Source organism: Lithobates pipiens, unplaced genomic scaffold (assembly GCF_037356315.1).
Source record: "Lithobates pipiens isolate NorthernLeopardFrog02 unplaced genomic scaffold, aLitPip1_a1.2 Scaffold_13, whole genome shotgun sequence".
Classification (NCBI taxonomy): Eukaryota; Metazoa; Chordata; class Amphibia; order Anura; family Ranidae; genus Lithobates; species Lithobates pipiens.
In genome coordinates, this window is record NW_027507718.1 from 233,768,869 (window position 1) to 233,794,240 (window position 25,372).

The 25,372-nt window shown below is 41.7% G+C and overlaps 1 protein-coding gene across 3 annotated transcripts in view; it reads right to left on the minus strand.

Annotated features, from left to right (window-relative positions):
- The window catches only part of MAST3 (microtubule associated serine/threonine kinase 3), a 229,955-nt gene that overhangs the window by 49,682 nt on the left and 154,901 nt on the right, over positions 1-25,372 (minus strand). For all 3 annotated transcript variants that reach the window (XM_077476340.1, XM_077476342.1, XM_077476341.1), the window contains 8 exons: positions 21,840-21,941; positions 21,476-21,608; positions 19,211-19,278; positions 18,784-18,869; positions 13,447-13,655; positions 6,440-6,578; positions 5,996-6,128; positions 2,839-3,004 (listed from right to left, as the gene is read on the minus strand). In XM_077476340.1, coding sequence (XP_077332466.1) covers positions 2,839-3,004; positions 5,996-6,128; positions 6,440-6,578; positions 13,447-13,655; positions 18,784-18,869; positions 19,211-19,278; positions 21,476-21,608; positions 21,840-21,941 — 1,036 coding nt within the window. The remainder of the gene's footprint in view (positions 1-2,838; positions 3,005-5,995; positions 6,129-6,439; positions 6,579-13,446; positions 13,656-18,783; positions 18,870-19,210; positions 19,279-21,475; positions 21,609-21,839; positions 21,942-25,372) is intronic.

Sequence of the window (25,372 nt, forward strand, 5' to 3'; positions counted from 1 at the left end):
TATATATTATTTTTTTTTCCTCACACATATACAGTTTACATACCCTGGCATAATTTTGGATGTCTTGGCAATGTTTCAGAGAACATGAATGACAACAAACTTTTTTCACTCATGGGTTAGTGTTTGGCTGAAGCCATTTATTATCAATCAACTGTTTTTAAATCATAATCACAACAGAAACTACCCAAATGACCCTGATCAAAAGTTTACATACCCCAGTTTTATTATGTTATGCCCCCTTTAACATAAATTACAGCTTTAAGTCTTTTGTGGTATTTGTGGATGAGGCTCTTTATCTTCTCAGATGATAAAGCTGCCCATTCCTCTTGGCAAAAAGCATCCAGTTTCTGTAAATTCTTGGGCTGTCTTGCATGAACTGCATGTTTGAGATCTCCCCAGAGTGGCTCAATGATATTGAGGTAAAGAGACAGATGGCCACTCCAGAACATTCACTTTATTCTGCTGTAGGCAATGACAGGTTGACTTGGCCTTGTGTTTTGGATCATTGGAATGTCCAAGTACGTTCCATGCGCAGCTTCCTGGCTGATGAATGCAAATGTTCCTCCAGTATTTTTTGAGAACATACTGCATTCATCTGGCCATCAATTTTGACCACATTTCCTGTGCCTTTGTAGCCCACACATCCCCAAAACATCAGCAATCCACCTCTGTTTCACAGTGGGAATGGTGTACCTTTCATCATAGGCCTTGTTGACGCCTCTCCAAATGTAGCGTTTATGGTTGTGGCCAAAAAGTTCAATTTTGGTCTCATCACTGCAAATTACTTTGTGCCAGAGGATTTGAGGCTTGTCTCTGTTCCTGACCTCAACCCAATAGAACACCTTTAGGATGTACTAAAGTGGAATCTGCAGGCCAGGCTTGGAAGAATGGTCAAACATTCCCATAGACACACTCCTAAACCTTGTAAACAGCCTTACCAGAAGAGTTGAAGCTGTTATAGATGCAAAGAGTGGGCCAAACTCAATATTGAACCCTATGGACTAAGATTGGGATGCCATTAAAATTCGTGTGTGTGTGTAAAGGCTAGCGTCCCAATATATTTGGAAATATAATGTATATTTATTTAATCAATGTCTTCATAAAATCTTTTAACCAAACTAAGTTTTGGATATTATACTTGCTTGGGGTTTCATATACAATGCTGTAAACCACAGCTATATAATGTCTTAGTTTCCTAAAATTGCTAAACATTAAAGTTAATAATACAAAAAAAACAAAAAAAAAAAACAAAGACAACTACAAAAGCAATACATATATTCTATACGATGAGCTTTAAAAGGATACCAAGTTTGGGAATTCAGAAAACACCAAGCCATGCAAACATGTCTATTAGGGGCATTCCCCATCTTTAAAATAATCATCTGATAGATATTGGTCGTGACTACAAGAAGATATTATCTCCCTTACTGTGTAATGATTTGGATATGCAGTCAGATAGAACATGTGGATCAAATTTTACTTTCCTGGGATTGAACAAGGTCTGATTTCCTTTTTGTTAGTCACTCAATCCCAAAAAAATATATAAAAAAATCTATCATCACAGAATTACTGTCAGTACACCTTCAATGCATATACAATAATGTAAAGTGAGCAGATATCGCTTGCTCTCTCAATCTGTTAATGCTCAGTATAAAAAATCAGAGCTTCTTAGATGGAAATGATCTCCAATAAACTTAGCGGCATGTTAAGTATACAAGTATATAGAAGTTAAAACTAGATTCTTAAGTCAGGTTTTTAACATTCTCAGGAAACTGGGGATGGAAGACTTGACCGGCAAGTGTTTCTTGCACTGCAATTCCACAGGCCAGCCAAAAAGTTCTCTGCATCTCAATAGACAGGAGACTCATTTGAAAAAAGACAATACAGACTAACTTGTTCACGCAATAGTGTAGGGCTTAAAGTACAGCTCTAGATGAGAACATCAGGGGACAATTATTTGATCCCCTACAGATTTTGTAAGTTTGCCCACTTACAAAGAAATCATGCTCAATTGGAACTAAGGGGCCCAAAGTGTGCCAGGAAAATATCCCCCACACCATTACACCACCAGTCTGAACCATTGATACAAGGCAGGGTGGATCCGTGGTTTATGCCAAATTCTGACTCTGAATGCCGCAGCTGAAATCAAGACTCGTCAAACCAGGCAACATTTTTCCAATCCTCTGGTGAGCCTGTGCGAATTGTAGCCTCAGTTTTCTGTTCTTAGCTGGCATGAGTGGTACCTGGAGTGGTCTGCTGCAGCTCATCTGCTTCTAGGTTTGATGTATTTTGCGTTCAGAGATAGTATTCTTCATTGTTTCGTTGTATCGAGTGGTTATTTGAGTTACTGTTTCCGACATGCTCCTCTGACATCAACAAGGCATTTTGGTCCACACAACTGCCGCTCACCGGATATTTTCTCTTTTTCGGACCATTCTCTATAATCCCTAGAGATGGTTGTGCGTGGAAATCCCAGTATATCTGCAGTTGTGAAATATTTAGACCAGCCCGTCTGGTACCAACAACCATTCCATGTTTAAAGTCACTTAAATCACCTTTCTGATACTTGGTTTGAACTTCAGCAAGTCATCTTCACTCCATCTAGATGCCTAAATGCACTGAGTTGCGGTCATGTGATTGGCTGATTTGCAGGTTGTGTTATCAAGCAATTTAGCAGGTGTACCTGAAAAAGTGGCCAGCGAGTGTATAACTGCACTGTTTTTTCACCATAGGTATTCCTCTTTAAAACAGTAGAATTACTTTTTTTTGAATGTGTGTACAGAAGCCACGGTCTTTAATTTACATCACAAGTAGAAAATTAAATCAAAAAAAACTTACCACTGATAACTTGTCCAAACAACTCCTCTGGAGTATCACCAAAAAATGGCACACAGCCCACCAGAAACTCATAGAGAATGATGCCCATTGCCCACCAGTCCACAGGCTTGCCATAACCCTGCCGCAAGATTACTTCAGGTGCTATGTATTCTGGGGTTCCACATACCTATAGGATATATTCAAAATTACAAAATCAAACTTTAGAAGTTGTTATCTAACAATTTTAACATACAGCCTGAAAAGTAAACATGGTTTTGTTTCTAATACATGCTATGCCATCAAAAGGTAACTTATTTCTGTCTGCTGCTGCGTTCCTCTGCCATCAGCATTCATCAATTCTGACAAGTTTTTCCGACACCAGGAGAAAAACGGTGACAGGGGAAGGAGCTCCAGCTGATTGACAGCCCAAGCTCTGTTCCTGTGTGCTGTGCAAAGGAGGGTGTCCCCTCCCTCTCCTTTACGAAGTCTGAAGAGTGCAACTTCAGCTCTCCACCCCCTTTTTTCTGAACACTCAGATAAGCTTTAATAATGCAGCACTTTGAGCAGATGCAGAGATAAACAGTGATAAGAGTGATAAACCGGTACAACTTATGTTGGAGGATTTACTTCCTCTCTGTGTATCACCTGAGACCAGTGATGTCATTGGGTATATTAAGGTTCCTGCACATCAAACACATTACAAACTCGTTAAAGTTTTTGTTAACCCGTATATATAAATCACTGGCAGCCCCTCTATTATAGGTAGGCATAGCACACTGCACCTGTCTTTTATAAAAACGAGGCTTGTAAATACCATTTTAGAATGGAGACAGACACCGACATGGAGCCGACAGGCAGGGAGGAGGGGGTGAGAGGCAGAAAGGAGGGCTGAGGATGATGAAGGGATGTACACTGACCAAGGTGGTCAGGTGCTCAGCAGCCCTGATTTTCATGGTCAGCACGGAGCGTGGGATACAGGAAGTGGCAGGTTCAGGGAGGGTGCTGTTCAATCCGCTTTAAGTGACCAGGATCTGCATATTTTTTTTGGGGGGTTCACACATGTCCGGCTGTGGTTTGCAGTCCAGAGTCCGGTGCATTTCTGTTCACCGGATCAGGTGTGAATTTTTGCCTTAATTTGAACCTGAACCAGACCCAAAAAAATGCACAGGACCCTTTTCAAAACCGCTCTGCGCCAGCCTTGTACATGTGTGAACAGGCTCCATTGAGAGTCGGTCACATTCACATGTTATGCGAATTGGCTGTGGTTAAAAATGCATTCAATTCGCATATATGCCAACCCAGCCTAAAGTATACAGTCCTCATGCTTTTTAAAGCCGAACTCCAGGATTTTTACACCTTTGTTCCCTGCCCCCATAAATCCTTGGGTACCTTTTAAAAAATAAAAAGCCCTACACAGTACATCATTTTTTCCTGCAGTCTTGTCACGCTGATGTCTATCACTACGTTTCAGTTTGAGTAGTGCTAGCAAAAAAAAAAAAAAAAGACAGATTTTGACACTATTCTATAGAGTAGCTCTGTCAGGCCACCTGCAACATGGGGAACACACCACTTTACAGAGGCAAGAGTGAGACACCCAATGGCAAGGGCAGACAGCATACTGAGGGAGCATGAAATTCTTACTCCCGTCATACTCAAGGTGCCAATGAGGGTCTGGTCAGCCATAAAATAAAGTCCACTAAGAACTAGGGCTGCAACGATTATTTTAATAATCAATTAGTTGGCCGATTATTGTTTCGATTAATAACCTTAAAAAAAAAAAAAAGTGGGTCAACTTGATGTTCATTTTCAACCACAGTGACGGGAAAATTTGGAAATAGAAAACTTCTTAGTCAAAGGAATTTTCAGACAGTGGATGTGGTTTTCGTTCAGAAATTCCATTCATTTTAAAAACAGAATGTTAAAAACAAGTGAAAATTTCAAATTTCTTCATTCAGCGAATTCTTTCATTCAGCGAATTTTTCGGAATATTCTCATCTGAAAATTGATCCGGGTGGCCAGTATTTTGCTTTTGATCTGTTTCTGCAGTGCTTTTTGCTGTGCGTTTTGATTTTTGCGCATGTGATTTTACAGCAATTAGCATTTTTTTTTTTTGGACAGATTAAAAAAACACAAATTGCTGCAAAAATGCATTACATGCTTTTCTGCAGCTTCTCCATTGAAGTATATAGAACCAATATAGCACCATTTTGCGTTTAAAGTCCCTGACCCTTTCAGATGTGAACGTGTCCCATAGGAAACCATGTAAATGAACTGTAGTGTATTTCTGCAAAAAGCACCAATAAACACATAGATGGTGAACCAGGTCTAAGACGTTTAGTAACAATGGGGTTAAAAAAAATTAAAATGAGCCCTTTATAGTAGAAAAAAAAATAAATAAAAAAAAAATCAGATAATCACTACTGAAAGGGGTTAATTTTTTTTTACTGTAGAACAGTGAAAGTAATATTTACAGTAGTGATTTGCTCTTTTTGTACTATAAAGGGCTAATTTTTGTTTTTTTTAACCCCATTATGTTACTGGCCGATTAATCGATTATGAAAATTAGTAATCGATTAATTTCACAATCGATTAGTTGTCGATTAATCAATTAGTTGTTTCAGCCCTACTAAGCACCATTTTCCTCTAAACCAAGCAGCACATACTTTAACTCAAGTACCATTATAGAAAGGAATCAGTTTTCCAAAAATGACTCAATATTTATGTGGGGTACTATGACTAACAGTGATAACATTTGGCATAATTAAAAACAATTATCTGCTGGGTATAATCTCCACTCCTCTTCACTGTGCACACAGTTAGTGTGATTTACACAGATTTGTAATAATCTTACGCAGTGTGGGCAAGTGCATTGATTATGAGGGGTACTATGACTAACAGTGATAACATTTGGAATAATTAAAACAATTAGCTGCGAAGTGTAATCTCTACCCTCTTCGCTGTGTACACATTTAGTATCATTTTCCTCGATTTGCAATAATCTTGAGCAAGGATTACAAAATAGTCTGATGTCGGTTATAGGTGCTGAGCTAATTTGCATATTAGCAGCCCTGCCAACCTCAGAAACAAAGAAAAAAAAATGTTAGCAGGTTATTTTTAGAGAGTTGTCGTCAAACTAGCGTGGGTTAATGTTTTGCCTATTGCTTTAGATTGTACCGACCTGTTTGTCAAGGAACTCCCGTGTATCCTTCTCAATATGTCCTTCATATAGATTTGTAGTCATATTCATTAGTCCAATTTTGGACAGGCCAAAGTCCGTAAGCTTTATGTGCCCAAGAGATGTGATAAGCAAACTGCAAAAACAGAGAAAAGTGTGATTTAGAACACACAACTTTAGGTGCACATACTGATCAGCAGGAGCTACTGAAAAAAGATAAACGCATCTCCACACATAGTTTACTGTCAGCTGGAATAGTGGAACACAATTCGTTTCTGCAGAAACATTAAACACCAGAAAATCTGCATAGATAGATTGCTGTATAAGAGTTTCCCAAACATGCTCCCGTATTGCGTTCCATTATTAAATTCTAGGCTAAAAAAATAAATATTCCAATTGTGTCCAGTTTGATTAGTTTATAAACACATTTTAAACAAAATGACTAACTTGTCAGGTTTGAGGTCTCTATGAACGATCCCATAACTGTGTAGATATTCCAGTGCCAGGACCGTCTCTGCAAAATACATTCTGGTCATATCTACTGGAAGGGGTCCCATGTTCTTCAAAAGAGTGGCACAATCCCCACCTAGAAGAAGAGAACCACAATGCTAGCTATGACCATACCATCTGATAAAATTAACAAACACGAATTGCATGTTTACTCAATGTCAGCTTTTACAGTCAGAAATAAAATACATACTTTTTATTTTTTTATTTTAGGTAACGTGGTTGGTATGGGATTCCTGAAATAGTGCACATTGAGAAGACAATGAACATTAAAGACTCAAAAAGCGTCGGCCTGCCAATGGCTAAATCAGACCTTGTGCGCTGCTCTGTAAATGGCTGGATGTTAGGGAACAACTTAAACTCTTATATAAGCTAAAGTGTAAAATCAATGTACTGTGTTTATTTAGTGGACATGAAGTAATTGCCACTAACTTTCTAGATTACAAGTCTTGAAGAGACATGTTCTTTCCAAGATAGTGGATCTTGGTGTATGTATAGCCACAAAACTTTTTTTTTTTAGAATTGGATAAAGAGACGAGAAAAGCAGAATTAATCCTAAAAAATTAAAGGCTGACAGATAGGGGTGTTATGACAAAAGAAACTTTACTGATCTAATCAGTCTAAATGCTTCTCCATGACAGTTATTGGTAATGTACACTGGGCCTTGCATGTGCAGCTCATTGTACATTTAAGGCACCACTCTGTGCCATGTTGATGTGACTCCCGTATATATGTGTAGGAGTGACATCATCGCGGCCTGGCCATTTAAACAGCCGAACAGACTAACCCCAGAAGGAAGACTGGGACAGGATGAAAGCACCCTTGACCATCAGAAGCACTGACAGCAGAGCGCAGGAGGGCATTGTTTGACAGGTAAGAAAGTATGCCATAATGTGTTAGCCTTAAAGTGCTAGTATGCACAGCATTTTAACTGCTCCTGGTGTCCATTAAAAAAAAAAAAAAAAAAGTTTAATTTCACTTTCAAATTAAGGTCATGGTTTTTTTCTGCGTACCATTATGGAGATTCCCTTTCACTTGCTCTCCAGTAGAAACCGGAAGCAAGAGAAATTCTCACACAAGTGAGAAAAAAAAAAAGAAAAAAAAATAAACAACTCAGGACCAAAATAAGTGTGCAGCCCTTGGAAGATTTGCCCACTATTACTGTTCTGATGAAAACTAAAAATCTTGGATTTTCCTTAAAGGATAACTAAAAGGTTCCTTTTTTATCTTATTTTTAAAAAACAAACATGTCCTACGCGCTCCCGTGTCCTGCTGCTGCATCCATGGACACAGACAGGATTCTGCTCTGCCCCCGGCTCCCACATCATTGGATTTGATTGACAGCAGCGGGAGCAAATGGCTGCGCTGCTATCAAGCTATCCAATCAGCACCCAAGACACCAGCTGCTCATCCACGGCGCACTACAAGAGGTTTTTCACCTCAATGCATTCTAAAACCGAGAGGTTTTACAACCCCTTTAAGGGATGAATATCCCTAAAGATGGCACAAACCGGATCAAAAATCTGACAGAGGTTCTAACACCGTGTCATTCTATCCAAAACTTAAGAAAATGTTTTGGCATTAGATACACTTTCTCACAAAAGTGAGTACACCCCTTACATTTTTGTAAATATTTTATTATAGCTTTTCATGTGACAACACTGAAAAAAAAGGACACGTTGCTACAATGTAAAATAGTGAGCACACAGTTTGTATGACCATGTAAATTTGCTGTCCACTAAAAATAACTCAGCCATTAAAGTCTAAACCGCTGCCAACTGTGAGTACACCCTTAAGTGAAAATGTCCAAATTTGGCCCAAAGTGTCAATATTTTGTGTGGCCATCATTTTACAGCACTGCCTTAATCCTCTTGGGCATAGAGTTTACCAGAGCTGCACAGGTTGCCACTGGAGTCCTCTTCCACGATGACATCACAGAGCTGGTGGATGTTACAGACCTTGTGCTCCTCCACCTTCCATTTGAGGATGTCCCACAGATGCTCAATCGGGTTTAGGTCTGGAGACATGCTTGGCCAGTCCATCACCTTTACCCTTTTCTTTAGCGAGGCAGTGGTCTCGGAGGTGTGTTTGGGGTCGTTATGTTGGAATACTACCCTGCGGCCCAGTCTCCGAAGGGAGGGGGATCATGCTCTGCTTCAGTATGTCACAGTACATGTTGCCATTCATGGTTCCCCCAATGAACTGTAGCTCCCCAGTGCCAACAGCACTCATTCAGCCCCAGACTATTACACTCCCACCACCATGCTTGACTGTAGGCAAGACACTTGTCTTTGTACTCCTCACCTGGTTGCCGCCACACACACTTGACACCATCTGAACCAAATAAGTTTATCTTGGTCTCATCAGACCACAGGACATGGTTAAAGTAATCCATTTCCTTAGTCTGCTTGTCTTCAGCAAACTGTTTGCTTGTCTTGTGCATCATCTTTAGAAGAGGCTTCCTTCTGGGATGACAGCCATGCAGACCAATTTGATTCAGTGTGTGGAGTATGGTCTGAGCACAGACAGGCTGACCCCCCATCCCTTCAACCTCTGCAGCAATACTGGCAGCACTCATACATCTATTTCTCAAAGACAACCTCTGGATATGACGCTAAGCTGTATGGTCTTGGCCACAGTGCTGCAGCTCAGTTTCAGGGTCTTGACAATCTTCTTATAGCCTAGGCCAGTGATGGCGCACCTTGGCACCCCAGATGTTTTGGAACTACTTTTCCAATGATGCTTATGCACTCTGCAGTGTAGTGGATCATAGGAAATGCAGTTCCAAATATCTGGGGTGTGCAGGTTTGCCATCACAGTAAAAAAAATTTTTTTCAGATCCTCAGAGAGGTCTTTGCCACAAAGTGCCATGTTGAACTTCCAGTGACCAGTATGAGAGAGAGTGATGACACCAAAGTTAAGACACCTGCTCCCCATTCACACCCAAGACCTTGTAACACGAACGAGTCGCATGACACCGAGGGGGGAACATGGCATTTTCCCTTAGGGGTGTACTTCCCCTTCGTTGCCAGAGGTTTAGACATTAATGGCTGTGTGTTGAGTTATTTTGAGGGGACAGCAAATTGACACTTATACAAGCTGTACACTCACTACTTTACATTGTAGCAAAGTGTAATTTCTCCAGTGTTGTCACATGAAAAGATAAAATATTTACAAAACGTGAGGGATGTACTCACTTTTGTGAGATACTGTACATCTGGGCAAAACAAAATATGATGTAACGTTGTCGCATCTCTAACACTGCAAGTACAGAAAAAAATAGCTAGTGATACTGTCAGAAACCAAGAACTTTTCCAACTGTCTCTGTTGAACAAAAATTTTAAGCAGTGTTCAGTTTTGCAAGGTCATATACTGGATCAATACATGTCTTTAGACATGAAGTCTCTGTGAAAAACCTTATTGACAGAAGATGAAAGTGGTTGTAAAGGAAAGACCTTTTTTGCTACCTTAATGCATTCCCTGCATGAAGGTTAAAAAAAAAAAAAGTCCCAGTATTTGTATCAACCCCTCACCTCCCTATATACTTACCCGAGTCCAGCACTGTGCCTGTTTGCAGAAGCGCTGATCTGTGTTCCAGGGGCGTTGCTAGGTGGCAAAAGAACCAGGGGCTTCAGCCCAGAGTCCAAGGCCGGAAACAGGGGGGTGGGGGGGGGGGGGGGGTATGTGCGGGTCTGGTGTGTGTTGTCGCGACGCAGGTTTTTTTTGGCTGGGCTGTGACACTGACGGTAGTGACTTACATACACTAACCTACCTACACTCACTTGCCTGACCTACATACACTGGACATATACATACACCAACGGTAGTGACCTACCACACACTGACCTACCTATACTGACATTAACCTACACTGACCTACCCATACTGACATTAACACACACACTGACATGTCTCAGCCGTGGTGTCACAGCAGCCAGTCCTCAGAGGAGCTGAGGAGGAGAGGAGAGCGACTCGCCCGAGCGCCAAGCGGGGATGTGGCGTGGCAGCCGCTTTGTAATTCCCGCCTTCTGGAGCAAACAGCGCCTATGATGGACGTCACACGTCCCGCGGTCCCAGCATTGGACCAGTGGGACGTCCATCATAGACGTGCAGGCTCCAGAAGGCGGGACCCGCTCTGGCACTCGGCCGCACTCGGGATCAGACTGGTCCCGCGCTCTGGGCTACCCTGCAGAGCTGACACTCGGGGCTTTAGGGGGGACACATTCGGGGGTTCAGCCCCCCCCCTCCCGATGCCCCTGCTGTGTTCCTCTCCTCACAGGGCACAGAAGTGGCAGGAGCCATTGGCTCGTGCTACTGTCAATTAAATGCTGTGAGGAGGGAGCAGGGCCGAACCACACTGTGTGTCTATGGATGTACAAAGCCCGGCTCAGGAGTGAGCCTGCATGACTACCCCCCCCCCCCTTAGCAAGCAGCTTGCTATGAGGGCAGACACAGAAAATAAACAGTCAAGTTTGCCAGTGGGGTACCCCAGAAGAGGAGATTTGGGGCCGTCCTGTGCAATATCATTAAACAGAGCAAGTATAAACACGTTTTTTTTTTTTTTTTTTTAAATAAAAAAAAGCCTTTACAACAGCTTTAATGACGATACCTGCATAATCTTGATAAATGCCATAGGTGGGATACCAAAAAAACAGCATGATCAAGAGTTATTATTTGGCGTCAATCTGCTACAGCTAGATCACCTTTGTGCAGCTGCTCTCTGGGCGAGCCAGTATTATATGTTATGCAAACTAAACCTTGCTGTGACAAATATGATTATAATGTTATGCAAATAAACTGCTGTGACGCAAAGGACATCTTACTGTGATATACACAACTATTCTACTTCAACAAAAGAAGGTTCTAGGGAAAAAAGTCTGCATGAAGAGAGTTTGGGTTTTTGTACACATATGTATTAACTGTGACAGTTAACAGATGGCATTACATTGTAAGGCAAACAGACGTCACAGTGATATACCAGTAACTGCATATGACATGCACCAAATACACTGGATGTGTAAATTATCACGTACCACAATCAGGAAGCATTACGACTTTGGTGTACATCTAATAAACAGTAAAAACCTGGTGATAATACTTTTTGCTGTTTATCACAGTGTTAAGTCACAGTGATTTATTTAATAAACGATAAGTCCCCAATATTGGCATTTAAAAAAGGAGAAGTATGGCCAAGGCTATTTTGATCATGCTTCTCCTATGGATCACAGGAACGCAGTTTGTTCCGCATTCCGGTGATCCGTTGTTAGCCGGCTGAGGCCCCGCTGTTGGATGGCATCTCAGATCCCAAGCATATGGTCGGGACCCACCCAGAAGCCTGGACCAGTTGCGGGCTCAGCCTCTCAATCTCCCAAGAGCCTGAGCTAGCCCCTTCTGCCCCCTCCCCAGCCCAGCACTCCAGTAAGCGCTGGAGAGGAGAGCAGAGAGTTGCTGACCTACAGTCACGGCCCTCTGCTGAAAGTGAAGGGGAGAACTGAGTCTGCCTAGGGGATAAAGGCCTTTTTTGGTGAAACACTGAGAAAAAAGAGGCTGCAGTTCTCTTTTTACACAAAAATCAGGCATAACTGCAGAATTTTTGTGCTTTAAGTGTCCAACCGGGGGGAATTCATTATCTATATGACACATTCAGTTTCACAAGGGACATTTTCTATGCTGCTACATCAAATTCAGTTAGGGCCTGTTCATGCCAACAAATATGCATTAAGAGGCTTATAATGCGAGTGCGCTGTGCACCCATACTGCGATGCATTGCAACACCACATCACAGAGTTTACCTTTTTCATTTTTATGCAAATTTTCTTAATGTCTTTGTGCGGAGACAGATGATTTATAGGTCCCTTTCAGTTTTTTAGGCAGACCCAGACCGTCTATTGTCCTCTATGGAGCAGTGGATGACAAATTACCAACATCGGATCCAATCCCGTCCGCTTAAAACAGACAGATGAGGGATACAGATCGGTGACACTCAGATACAAAGAGCTATGCAGCCAGTTTCCATTCGACTGCCCATAGAGGAAAGTGGGCTGTGTCCACTCTGCATAAGCGGAGTGGACATGGACCTGTCATCTACCTGCACAGCAGGGATCAGCAGACAAATTCCAGGTTAAACAGGCAGATTCCCTGCCGGACCCAACCTGTCTGAAAGGGGTCCTAAAGATCTTTGAGCTAAAAGGAGATCGTGTGACCGTCAGAAAGCAATTGGAGTTTAGTGGTTAAAATGAATGCGATTGCAATATGTAAAAAAAAAAAAAAAAAAAAAAAGTAGTTTCTAAAACTATTATAAATACTACTGTTTAGTCACAGTTCGATAATAAAATATAATATAGGGTGTACATTATTTTTACTGCAACGCCAACTCATTTGTCTGGGATTAATAACCTATGACCCCTTTTATCAGAATGTAGGTTTCCCTGCCATGTACGCCGGTGTCACCCTTCTAAAGTATTCCCTATTCGCACTTCTCCTCAAACCTTTCTCCTCACATCGCAATAGAGATTTACTGCTGCTTATTGTGGCATATCAGGATGGTTATTCAGCCACTTAAACAGGCTAAAACTTTTCTGCAGCAGTAGTGAACTATCACAGCGTTGTGCAGACAAAAGCCATTACGGCTTATTAAATGGACACCTTTACGCTAGAAAACCCTTATGCTCATTTTGTCGCTACGTCTTCCGAGCCAGAATCTGTACACATCCGGGAGTGCGACAGAGCAATGTGTAATAATAGAACACACTTGTTTGTCTGGGTTTTAAAAATATGGTGAAAGTTGATTTTGCACAGATGTTTATTTTTATATTTATTTCTCTATATTCCTATGCATTAATAAGAGCATTTCACAAGTTAATACAAGTCTCATGTAGTCTCAAATGTGGGTCATTATGAAGCAGTAAGGCAAATTAGGTTACAAAGAACAGAATTTCACTACTAACCCTCTACATATTCCATCACCATACAGAGATGACGTCGGGTTTCAAATGAACAGAACATGCTGACTACAAAGGGATTTTCGGCAAAGGTAAGAATGTCTCGCTCAACGAAAACTTGCTGGATCTGGTTTCGCAGTATCAAATTCTGTTTGTTGATCTTCTTCATGGCAAAGCGTTGCCTAGTCTCCTTGTGTCTGACCAGGTACACTGCACTGAAAAGGAAAGGGTATTTCTTTCAAACAAGAGAACCATCAATTATATCTATACTCAGAACTTTAAAAACAGAAAATGAACATTTCATAACTTTGACGTTTTTTACGGATTGTTAATGATGAACGCAAAAGAGGACCCAGGAAAGCTAGCAGTTACATGGTGACGATGGGAATTAATGCATTAATGGGAAGAAAAGGAATGCAGAGAAAGCCAGGGTCCCTTGAGTGCAAGATTTAAGGGCTAAATCACACAGTCCGTTGATCTGCAATTTAGCGCAGCTGTAAAACACAAAACTGTGTTTGGGTATGAGGGGGACCAGTGGTCCAATACTTGCTTTAACGCAGTATTATATTCAGAGGGGCTACTCGCACAGCCTTGGGGCAATCGTGTCCGTGTTAACTTTTTTAATTTACCCATGATTGCTCAAAAGTTAGCATGGACAAGATAGCCCCAAGGCTGTGCGAGTAGCCTGTTGCCTTATGAGGAGTTTATGAGTAATCTCCATTAGCAACTGGGAATATTTGTATGATAGATGTATATATTAGGATAAGAAAAAAAGAAGGTTTATAATAATTTTAGCTTAACCTGCCCAGATGATTTGATTTACAGGAACAGACGTCTGGTCAGCGTATATAATTCAATTAACAATACCTTTGTCTCACAGGTATGCTAAGTGTGGGTGTGAGGGAGATGTCCTGCTGTTTACCTAATGTAATAATCAAAACCCACGAACAGATACCATTTGGGTGTGTAGTCGGTACGGAGCCGAATTCATTTGCTAGATAAAGGCTTGTGTATTCTTCCGTGCTAATCAACCATTTATCCATTTCAAAGGGTGGTTGATATGCTTAAAATATTTCTTTGATCTGTTCAGGAATGGACAATTTACCCCGGCTGGGACTATGCCTAGTTAAGTGTCCTATTCAAGAGCAAACTTCCTCTTTAATTAAGTGGGCTTCAGACTAATTATCACTAACCAATTAAACCCAAAAGAGGAGGTGCTATTGAGGGGAGGAGAGGGCTAACCAATCAGGGTGGTCCTAGGCAAGTCAATGAGAAATGGCCCTTCTTAAGGGGACCCCAAACCTAGGATAAGGGCAGATGAGACTGACCAGAGAGTAGGTAAATTATCAGATCATCTCCCAGCACTTACAAGGTATACCGAATTGTCATATGTCCTGTTTTGTATTGTAATGAATGTATTGTACTCTTGTTGTATTTTAAACTAATATTTTACTCCCTCACTTAGACTATAGATATTTTCTGTGTATTAGATAAACCTGTAACGTACTCTAATAAATGGTGTTATGTTAAACCTTCCTTTCCTTTGTCAATAAGAATTCTCTTTTCAACCCATATCATATCTTCTGATTAATAAATCAGAAATATAGATTTTGAAGGTTAACAAGCCCCTCTGAATATAATACTGCGTTAAAGCAGGTATTGGACCACTGATCCCCCTCACACCCAGACACTGTTTTGCTTCAGTACATTAGACATTTGCTTATTTTTTCTGATACAAAAGACATTTGAAGCCGAGAAACAGTAAGCCTTCTCATGTTTCTCTATAAAAGTAACAAAGTTAGCAAAGATAAGCTATAATACTGCCAAGAGAAAGTGATCTTCCTGGGTCACTGCATTTCACATGGAATCCATCATCTAACCCCAGATTGAGTTTTAACTCCTGGGGGTTAATGGGATATTTTAGGGACTGGATTCCAAATACATCAGAATTTATGGCTCCTCTATTTGAGGCTACCATTACAAACCCTTTTAAACTCACATGGGACAATGAATTGCAGATGAAGGAGCTTATTAAAAAGTTGTTTGAAGCTCCTGCCATTTGACTTCCTAACTATACTAAGACCTTCTCATTATTTTGTCATGAAGTATATGGATTTGCTGCAGGTGTACTCACCCAGCTACACAGAGACAAACAGGGGTCTCTGATGTATGCATCAGCCTCAGGCGGTGTCTACCCAGGAGTTTGTACCCAGTTTTAGCACAACTGGCACATGGCGTCAGTCATCTTGCTAAGGGCATGATGGTGGCACTTACTGACAGCTATTGGATAGCACCTGCATTTAGTGTACTTGCAGCCAGGTTTTGTGCTTCATGTCTCACTTGTGCTCTGTACAATGCAGGGAGGCCTGTCCATGTTCCCCACAAGCATTCTCTTAAGCCAGATTTCCATTTCCAAGGAATTCAAATAGACTACATTCAGATGCTTAGAATAGGCACCTATGAGTACGCTCTAGTATGCATTGACATGTTTTCAGGCTGGCCTGAGTGCTGGCCAGTAGCTAGAGCAAATGCAAAAACAGCAAAGGAAATTTTGAACAAAATATTTTGTAGATATGGAGTTCCTGAAACTATTGAGGGAGGGACAGATTCATGAAAGACCGTCACATACAGCAAGTTTTCCCATACACCTCATCATCCACAAAGTAGTGGTAAAGTCGAAACGCTTAATGGAATTTTGAAAAACAGATGTGTAAAAATTAAAGCAGATACAGAAAAAGGATGGGTGGAAGCTTTGCCAATAGCCCTATATTCTGTACGAAATACCCCTAAACCACCACATGGGCTGTCCTCCTATGAGATTTTACTTGGAGGGACACCCAAAACAGGATTATATTTTCCAACTGGCTACTGGGGGGAGATCCACGGTGAATGAGGTTTCCAAGACTTTGCTTGTGCCCTCCATGAGTATGTTTACTGGGGTTGGTGGAGGAATTGTTCTCAACAGTGGCAGAATGGCCCATGATTGGTCTTCTATTTTTTTTATAATCATAAGGCTATCACTTTGTCATGGAAGAAAGCTTCTCTGGAAAAATCTGGTCAATGTCAATTTACCCTTGAATAAAGACACCTATGCTAATAGGGGTTGCCCATAGAAATACGATAAAGTATGGTCCAAATGGCTGGCTAAACCTTCTACAGCAGTAATGCTTGATAATTCCTAGACGTTATGGTCGTACTTTATTTCCCTGGTTTATGATTAATAATTTTGGCATGACTTTTGGGCCTGGGGAGACCCCTCCTCATGAGAATGGTCAACCTGTATTAGGAGTATTTTTTCTGAAAACGAGCCACGCCTTTGTGTCTTTACTTTCTCCAAATCAAATTGTTCATGCACCAAGAGTTACATTCTCCTCTATAGTGGCCCCTGCATGCCCAGATTTTGTTTTTGTTTTTATTTTGGGTTTTGTGTATTGCATCTGAAATTACCCTAATAAAAAGAAGATGTATTAAAAAAACAAAACAAAAAAAAACAAAAACACCACAATTGTTTTTAAGGTGTCCTGTTCACACTACAATGTTGCCTAGATGTGTTGCATTTTAACATAATGTATGTAAACATGTGCAAAACACAGGTCAACGCAGTGCAACGCAAGTAAAGAAAAAAAGTTTGTTTTATTTTGTCTTGCCCTTTACTTTCAATTTCTAACAGCAATGGATGTACCCGATAGCGTCTCCTGGTCTGACCCAACCTCCTCATACGCCGCCTCCTCCTCCTCAGTAGCACTAGCACAATTACAATAATTAGGGTTATTGTGCTACACATCCAGTTTAACCGTAAAACTCTCCAAAAATCACCATAAACACTTCAAAATTGAATAGGTCTTGAATAGGTCTTCACTCCTCCTTTAACCCACCGTATAGCATGTCACAGGAAACCCTGCAAAATGAAGTGCTTTTAAATGCGTGTCAATGCATGTCAAAACACGCATCGACGCACATTAAAAAACGGATGCAAATGTAGATTTTCTCTCCATTTTATCGCAAGTCAGTGTTAATTGAGCCTAAGGCCCCATGCACACGAGACGCTGTTAAACGTGTGTTCAGAAGCAGTTGAACACTTTTTTCAACTGCCCCTGAATGCATGCAATGTTATCCTATGTGTCCATGTACACAGTCTCGTTTTTATGCAGTTGCATTTAACCTCGTTTTTCCAGAAGAAAAAAAATGGGTTCAGACACTTTGCTTTTCCACGTTTCAGACGCAAAACACGGCTAAACGCGGCACCCATGTTTGTGAAATTCGCTGTGCCATCAACGGATGGGTCCAATATCGGCAAGCTCTGACTCTGGACCTCTCACGCAATTTGCGACAACGTTGCTGCCTCATCAAGAACAACATCAGGAGCATTTTCATGACATATATTCAATATGGGATCCGTTTCCAAAAAAAAAAAACACAAAGAGAGGCAAGTGTACAACTGTTCTCTGCTGCTGCTGCTCACTCTGATCAAAATGGCAGAAATAGTTAATACATGCTTTCTGAGCTTGGGGAGGGACTATATGATGTTATCTTTACAAACGCTTATAGACGCAAATGCAGTAAAACACGGTATGAAAATGCGGCAAAACGTGCGTTTTTAAATGCAAGTTTCTGCTTTTTTAAAACATGCATTCAGCGGAGTTTGTATCGGCGTCTTGTGTGCATGGGGCCTAAAACTGCCACTGGCCTATAGATAAAAGCAAAGTGATCTTACACACCCAGTTAAAGCGAAAGTAAACTCATCCATAAAACAGTTTCACTTCCGACACGTGCTGGAAATGTAACACTCCCATTGGTTGTGCTCTCAACCAAACTGTCAAACCATCCAATGGCTGGTGTCATATCTCATCATATGTGCAGCACCATGACAGTTGCTGATTAAACAGAGGCAAAGATGGCAGCTTCCATGACTGAAAACGATAGGGGGTTTACTTTACTTTAGATCCAGGAGTTAGATCTACTTTTTTTGCAATCTAATAGCTCTGGCAGTTTTTAATCATTTCACATGTTAAAATACACACGGTTGTTATGCAATCTTGCCAATTTTGGCCCGAGCAGGCAACAATTTTCATATCTATGGGGCAAAAACAATCCACTCTGTACATTCCAGCAGGGACACAAATGACTGGTAGCATTCAGTATTTTGGATCAATTTCCAAATGCCCAAAACCAAGTCAGTACCAGGTAGTTCAATCCTTCCAGTAACAAACAGCATCAGGCAATCGGTGCATATTTAGTCAGAATGAATGGAAAAAAAAATGTACTCCAAAAGACAGAATATATTATAGCATGTATTAATAAGGTCATTGCAAAGGGAGCTAACTGCAATTATGAATCTCATACCCATAGGCTCCATTGCTGATCAACTTGATGTTCTCAAAATCACACTCTCCTGGTTTTCGTTTGTTAGGAGTGCTCGTAATGCAAGTCTGAAATGCAGAAAGCGAGAACACTACTTACAGAAAGTAAGAGAAGAGAAGACAAAGCCTTACACATACAGGTGTTTGTTCTGTCAGTTTTTGTTGCCCATAAGAACCACATTCTCATTTGCTTTGTTCCAGTGGTTAACTGGAGAACAAAGGAGATCATTTGAATAGCTGAAAGGGACAACCAGAATGGTTATTCCCTTGGAAATTTTAATCAAATATAATCATATTATTTAAGCTTGGCTTTGTAAAAAGCTCCAAATATTTATTCACTAGTGGTTGGGGGCAAGAATATTTATATCCCTCAATATTACAATGTTAAAGTTAACAAAGATTACACTTACTTCTTGATAGTCTTCATGTTCCAACTGTATTGTGGATTCAGAGTCATAGTGGTCGAGTTGAACAATCTCTGTAGACAGAAGGAGACAGTAGAATTAAAAGGTTAACTCATGCTCAAGCTGAGTTGATGACTTGGGAGTTTTCATCCAATTTATTTTATGGACAGATGCAGAGCCAAAAGTTCAGAATAGTGAACATGGCGACTTGTGATATACTCTAAGAAAAGGATTTTACAGACAAGTCAGAAATCCTATTAGACCGTCGGATGTGCCAAAGCAATGCAACTGAGTGGTGGGAAACACAGCAAACACCAACAGGCTCATGTAACAAAATGGGCTCTGAAGACTCAGAGTAGACTAAAGTACCTTCCACCTGAAAAAGACACCAGAAGACCTGAACATCCACCTGGGTAAACCAACATGGCTAGGTTCACATCTATGCAGGATGCGGTTGATACACTTTTCTGGCGCATTTTGCAATGCATTTTTGATGTGTTTTTTTATTTGGCTAATTGGAAAGTAGTTTTGTTCATGTAGTGCAACTGTGATGCACACTCCGGCACTCAAGTAGCTTTAATGTCGCATCAGTGAGGCTCCATTCACACTTGTCGCAAATTTGATGCCATTTTGGATGGGTGCGACTTGGATGTGACCTACGGTTAAGGAGCAGGTGACCACCAGCATACTTAAAGTGCTGTTGCCACCAAAAAAAATAATAATAATTTTACTCACCTCTGAATGCCTGTTGCTAGGGGGTCCCTCGTAGTCTGCCTTCTTCAATGCCTGGGCTGGTGACATCACTTCCCCTCACGCCGCACAGTCATCTGGGACCTGTCACGTGTCCCAGATGACTGTGCGGCGTATCACGGCGCCCTCCGCCACTCTTGCATGCGCAGTGGGTGCCCGGCTGTGAAGCCACAGCCGGGTGCCCACAAAAGAATGCCGGCACCGCGAGCGGAGTGGGGAACGAGGGGGGGGGGGCTTCGTTCACCCACATCGCTGTCCCCGGGACAGGTAAGTGTCCCCGATTATTAAAATTCAGCAGCTGCAGTATTTGTAGCTGCTGACTTTTACATTTTTTTTTGCCGGCATTAAAAGATAAAAAAAAAAAAAAAAAAACACACCACAAAAAAATAAATAAATTAAATAAAAAAAAAAAAAAAAATAAAACTGTGGGGCCCACCAATCCATACCAGGCCCTTCATGTCTGGTACAGATTTAAAGGGGAACCCCATACCAAAAAGGAATAAAACCGGCATTCCTCTCCCCAATCCTTACCAGACCCTGCCCTTAACATTTAGCCCTAATACTGTTTACTTGTCAGATAGAAGAATTTGGGTGGCTGTGGTGCCATCCAAATGCTTCCACACACCCTGATAAAGTGCAGCCAGACACCCGCACGTGCGCACCCCCGCTATGAATCCCATCTGCGGGCACTGGACCGGCATAGTGGGTTCTGCTGGGTAGAGAGCAGGGAAGAGAGAGGACATACAGCCGCTTTCCTCCCCATCTTATTCCTGACCCAGAAGTGACGCATATGACTTTACTTTTGGGTTCCCGCTGACAGTTTCCCCGGCCATTACGTTTGGGAAAGAATGTAACGCATTACATTAGTAAAGCACAGAGGAGACATTCCTTCAGCAGGCAGTCATTAAAGTCATCAGGGTAACCCAAAAAGGGAAAATCCGAGTGTGCAGCAGAGCTAGGACAGGCGTTAACACTGAAGGTGCCACAGAAAGACCAAAGGGGAGGGCAATAAACTGGTAATGTTGGATGCCCAAAGCAAAAGGCAGGTAGCTGACAGAGGAACGATTGGCATGTGCAAGTAAGCATCCTTGGTGTGCACGAAGGAACCTGTTAAGAATCTTCAGATCCAGAAAGGGAACTAATGCCTTTAACTTAAGTAGAGTGAACAGGTTTAAGTAGACTCCTAAAACGTCTTTATCTGCGACAGGACAGCAGTACAAAGCTCTGACCATTTTTGTTGCAGGACAGCAAGTGAGACAGCATAAAGCTGAAGGGGGAAAAAAAAAAAAAGGGGAGCAAGACTTTAGTTTGTAGCCCCTGGATATCTGAAATGTCCTTAGCTCAGCCAGCTGACAAGTGTCCCCCTCAGAGTAGGGGTTCTCCCAGGGCTTGAAGGTCTAGGTCTCATGGTAGAAACGCAAGCGGAGTTTTGACTTGGGACAACCCAAGAGAAGATCCTGAATGAAGACAGGCACAGGGTCTTTACTAGTACGTACCAAATATACGACATTGCAAACATACCTTCTAATGGATCCTTTGTAAGACCCAACTGGTTAATAATATAGCGTGGAATATCGATTTTTATTCCATGGCCCTCCTTAGCTTGACCTTCTGCAGCTTCTAAAAGATGATAGAACTGTTCTGGGTCAAACTCCTGTGAACAAAGACAGCACAAACCCACTGAGTAAAGGAACATAGCAGAACAACAGTTTTACTCTACAACACAATAAATATGGCACTTTTCTGAGATTAGTAAAAAAATTACATAACCGATCTGATGCCCTATTATGACAACTGATCCCGATTTTTACTTCCCATTTACATAAGCAATATTTTATTTTACAATAGGATGTTAAAATTTAGTATAAAAATGTCACTTCCTTACCAGACACTCAAGCAATCTTGCAGGTCGAGCAATAATCATCAGTAACTTTCTTACAAGTTGGATAATAAATGCGACTTCCTCACTCTCTGAACGCTCATAGGCCTGGAGTAGAGAAAACATTTATGATGAGCTGGAAAATATTGTTATTTCTATCACATTTGCAACTAGGCATTGGCTGCTGTCTAATGTTACAGACCAGGAAAGAAAAAAAAAGTGAAAAAGTACTGTGAAGTATGGTAAGTCTGCATTATTTTAGGCATTTTTGTAACTGTACAATGAAATACAACTACTGTATTTAATCTGTGTATAACACGCGCCCTAATTTTAAGAGGGAAGTTTCAGGAAAAATTTTTTTTTTTTTTAAATAAACAACTTTGAAGCAAAATTAAGGGTCAGTGCCCATCAATGTCCATCTTGCAGCCTGATTATTGTCCTCAATGCAGCCTGCTTAATGCCTTTTTTTTTTTTTTAAACCACAGTCGTCATTTGCAGCCTCACCATCTCCCACACCAGCAGCCTGAATCAGGAAATCACTGAGCCCTCATTTCCTGTCCACTCGGCTCTCACGCCACACAGTGTCCCACCTCTGCTATCGGCATTGGACCAGCTCCTGTGATAGGCAGAACACTTATCCAATGCCGGTGGCGGGACTGTGTGTGTGTTTTACGTGAAAGCCGAGGAGCAGAGTGGAGAGGAGATGATGGCTTGGTGAGGTACGCCATCGGCGTACAAAATGCACCCCTGATTTGCCCCCAATTTTCAGGGGAAAAAAAAAGTATGTGTTACACGCAGATAAATACGGTATATGTAAACTGCGTATTATGAAAATGTATGTGCTCTTGGCTGCAGCTTGCCTCTGAAGGAGGAAAATCTTCCAACATGTCCCTTCGACAGACGGCCACACACACACACACAGATTGAAATTTGACCAGTCCCTTCGAAACTGGCCAAATTTCAATCAGTGTAAGGATAGCCTAAGTGAAACATGAGTTATAAACTGTTGTATTGCCAAATTAAAAACTATAAAAAGTACCGTGCTGGTAAAAGTGGTTGTAAACCCTTACATACCACTTTTCCCTACAGGTAAGCCCTAGAATAAGGATTACCTGTAAAGTTTAGGAGATATTTACCTTATACGTTTGCACCAACGTCATCTGCACATGCCCACTGAGGAAAGGGCACAATCGTGCCGTTTCTAAAGGGCCCATGCTGTGACTGTCGGCACGCGTGGGAGCGATGTCGCACGACTCCGGGCAGTCACAGATGAAGATGGACGCGGCCACGAACGGGGACATCACGGGCTTCGTTAGCAGGTAAGTGGCACATAATGGGCTAGTATGCATCGCTTATGCTTTTACTTTGCAGGGAAGAAAAGAGGAAGTAAAACCCATAAGGATTACCTCTGACTGTATGGATTTTATTTCAATCCAATAAAGGTGTATGAATCAGAGTGTGGCAATCCAGCTGCTCTTGTTTCCTCTAATATATGTTTTAGTAGGCATAGTTCAACAGTTATGAAGCATTAGAAGTAAAACGTTTACCTGCAAAGTTAAATAAATAAAAATACATTTTTTTAAATGGACTTGAGAAACATGGTGGTCAGGTTCCATTGCAAAGAGGCTCCTGCAGAGGGTTTACTTTCTCTTTAAAAAAAGGGTCAAACCATCCATAGGTAATGTTTTAGTTAAAAGGTTGTTTTCCTGGTTCTCTTATCTCCTGCAGACTGCAGTGGCAAGATATCCCTATTATAATTCCTTGCAATGTGTCCACCCACCTTGTAGTTTTGTCTATATGCCCACTTTAAGCATTAAATTCCACTACTCCTCTGGAGTTTCCAAAATATAAAACTGGCAAAGGTGTGTGTGTGTGTTTTGGACAGGCTGACTATAAAGGGCACTTTGGCTTGAAGGCAAAGAGTGAAGTACAGAGAGATGGAAAGTGGAGTTGTGCTGTGGCAAAGGGTGACTGATGGTGGGAAACTGCAGTGGTGAAGGTGGACATATGTGGGTCCAGAGGCATTCAGTGGTGAAAGATGCAGAGGCATTTACAGTAGAATTGTGTGGGGCAGAAACATTTAGAGGAGAACTGTTTATGTACAGAGAGTTTTACAGAGGAAATGCAAGGACATATAGTAGAGGGGGTGGTATACTACCAGTAGAGTGGCTGTAGATGAGCAATTTAGGGTGGTGTAGTAGGTAAGGCTGGGATACATGCAGAAGATGTTTAGCACAGGAACAAAGCTCTAAAAGCCACCCTTAACCAAGAAACAAGCAGCACATAGATATGTGAAAGAAGGAGAGTGACTAAGGGTCAGTTTAGAGGCAACATTTTTTTTTTTTTAAATAAATAGTCTGCAGGGGCCTCTTTGCTATGGAACCTGACCACCATGTTTCTCAAGTCCATTTACAAAAATGTACTTTAACTTTTCAGGTAAACATGTTACATCTAATGCTTCATAACTATTAAACTCTGTCTACTAAAACTTGTATTAGAGGAAACAAAGAGCTGGACGGCCGATACATACACATTTATTGTAATGAATTAAAATCCATACAGTCAGGGGTGTTCTCCTGCGCATATAAAACATACGTACACAATCATCGGTTAATAAAATCGTTCCCAAAGATATCACTAGCAGTACGATCGGATTTGTCTCACCGCAGTCCTGAGCGTCTCAGATCATATACAGGCTCAGCGTCCACGGCGGGTCCCGGGCGAACGTTCAAACCGACTGCTCTGTAGTGACGTATAGCTGCTTGGTCACGCTCATATGCGTTTCGTCACTACGTCTTCGTCTGTGGGCGTCAGACGAAGATGAAGACGTCAGACGAAGACGTAGTGACGAAACGCGTATGGGCGTGACCAAGCAGCTATACGTTACTACAGAGCAGTCGGTTTGAACGTTCGCCCGGGACCCGCCGTGGACGCTGAGCCTGTATATGATCTGAGACGCTCAGGACTGCGGTGAGACAAATCCGATCGTACTGCTAGTGATATCTTTGGGAACGATTTTATTAACTGATGATTGTGTACGTATGTTTTATATGCGCATGAGAATTTTAAACTAATAAAGCGGTTTGAACTATGGAATATGTATTTCTTGATCATACATCACGGGACACAGGAGCTTCATTACATAGTGGGTTATATAGGCACCTCTGGTGATTGGACACTGGTTGACCCTAATTAAAGAGAATTCCTCCCCTATATAACCCCTCCCATCTGGGAGGCACCTCAGTTTTTTCGCCAGTGTCTGGTCGATGGTCACGTAAAACTTAGCTCTATGCGGGTTCCGGCGAGGGCCGAAGGGCTACAACAAACCGGATCCATACCTCGGGCCGATATTTGACTCCCATGATGGTATGGTACCCGGGCCTCGTCTGCCAAAGAAACGAGGTTTTGCCTGTAAGTCCTCTCCATTGGAAGACTGGGCTCTGGGACAACCAGACTTGGGGTACTGTTTACTCAGGGCGCCCGTAAGTTTCTGGCAGAGCTTTCTACATGGCCCAGGTGGGAGGATCTTTTCGTAAGAG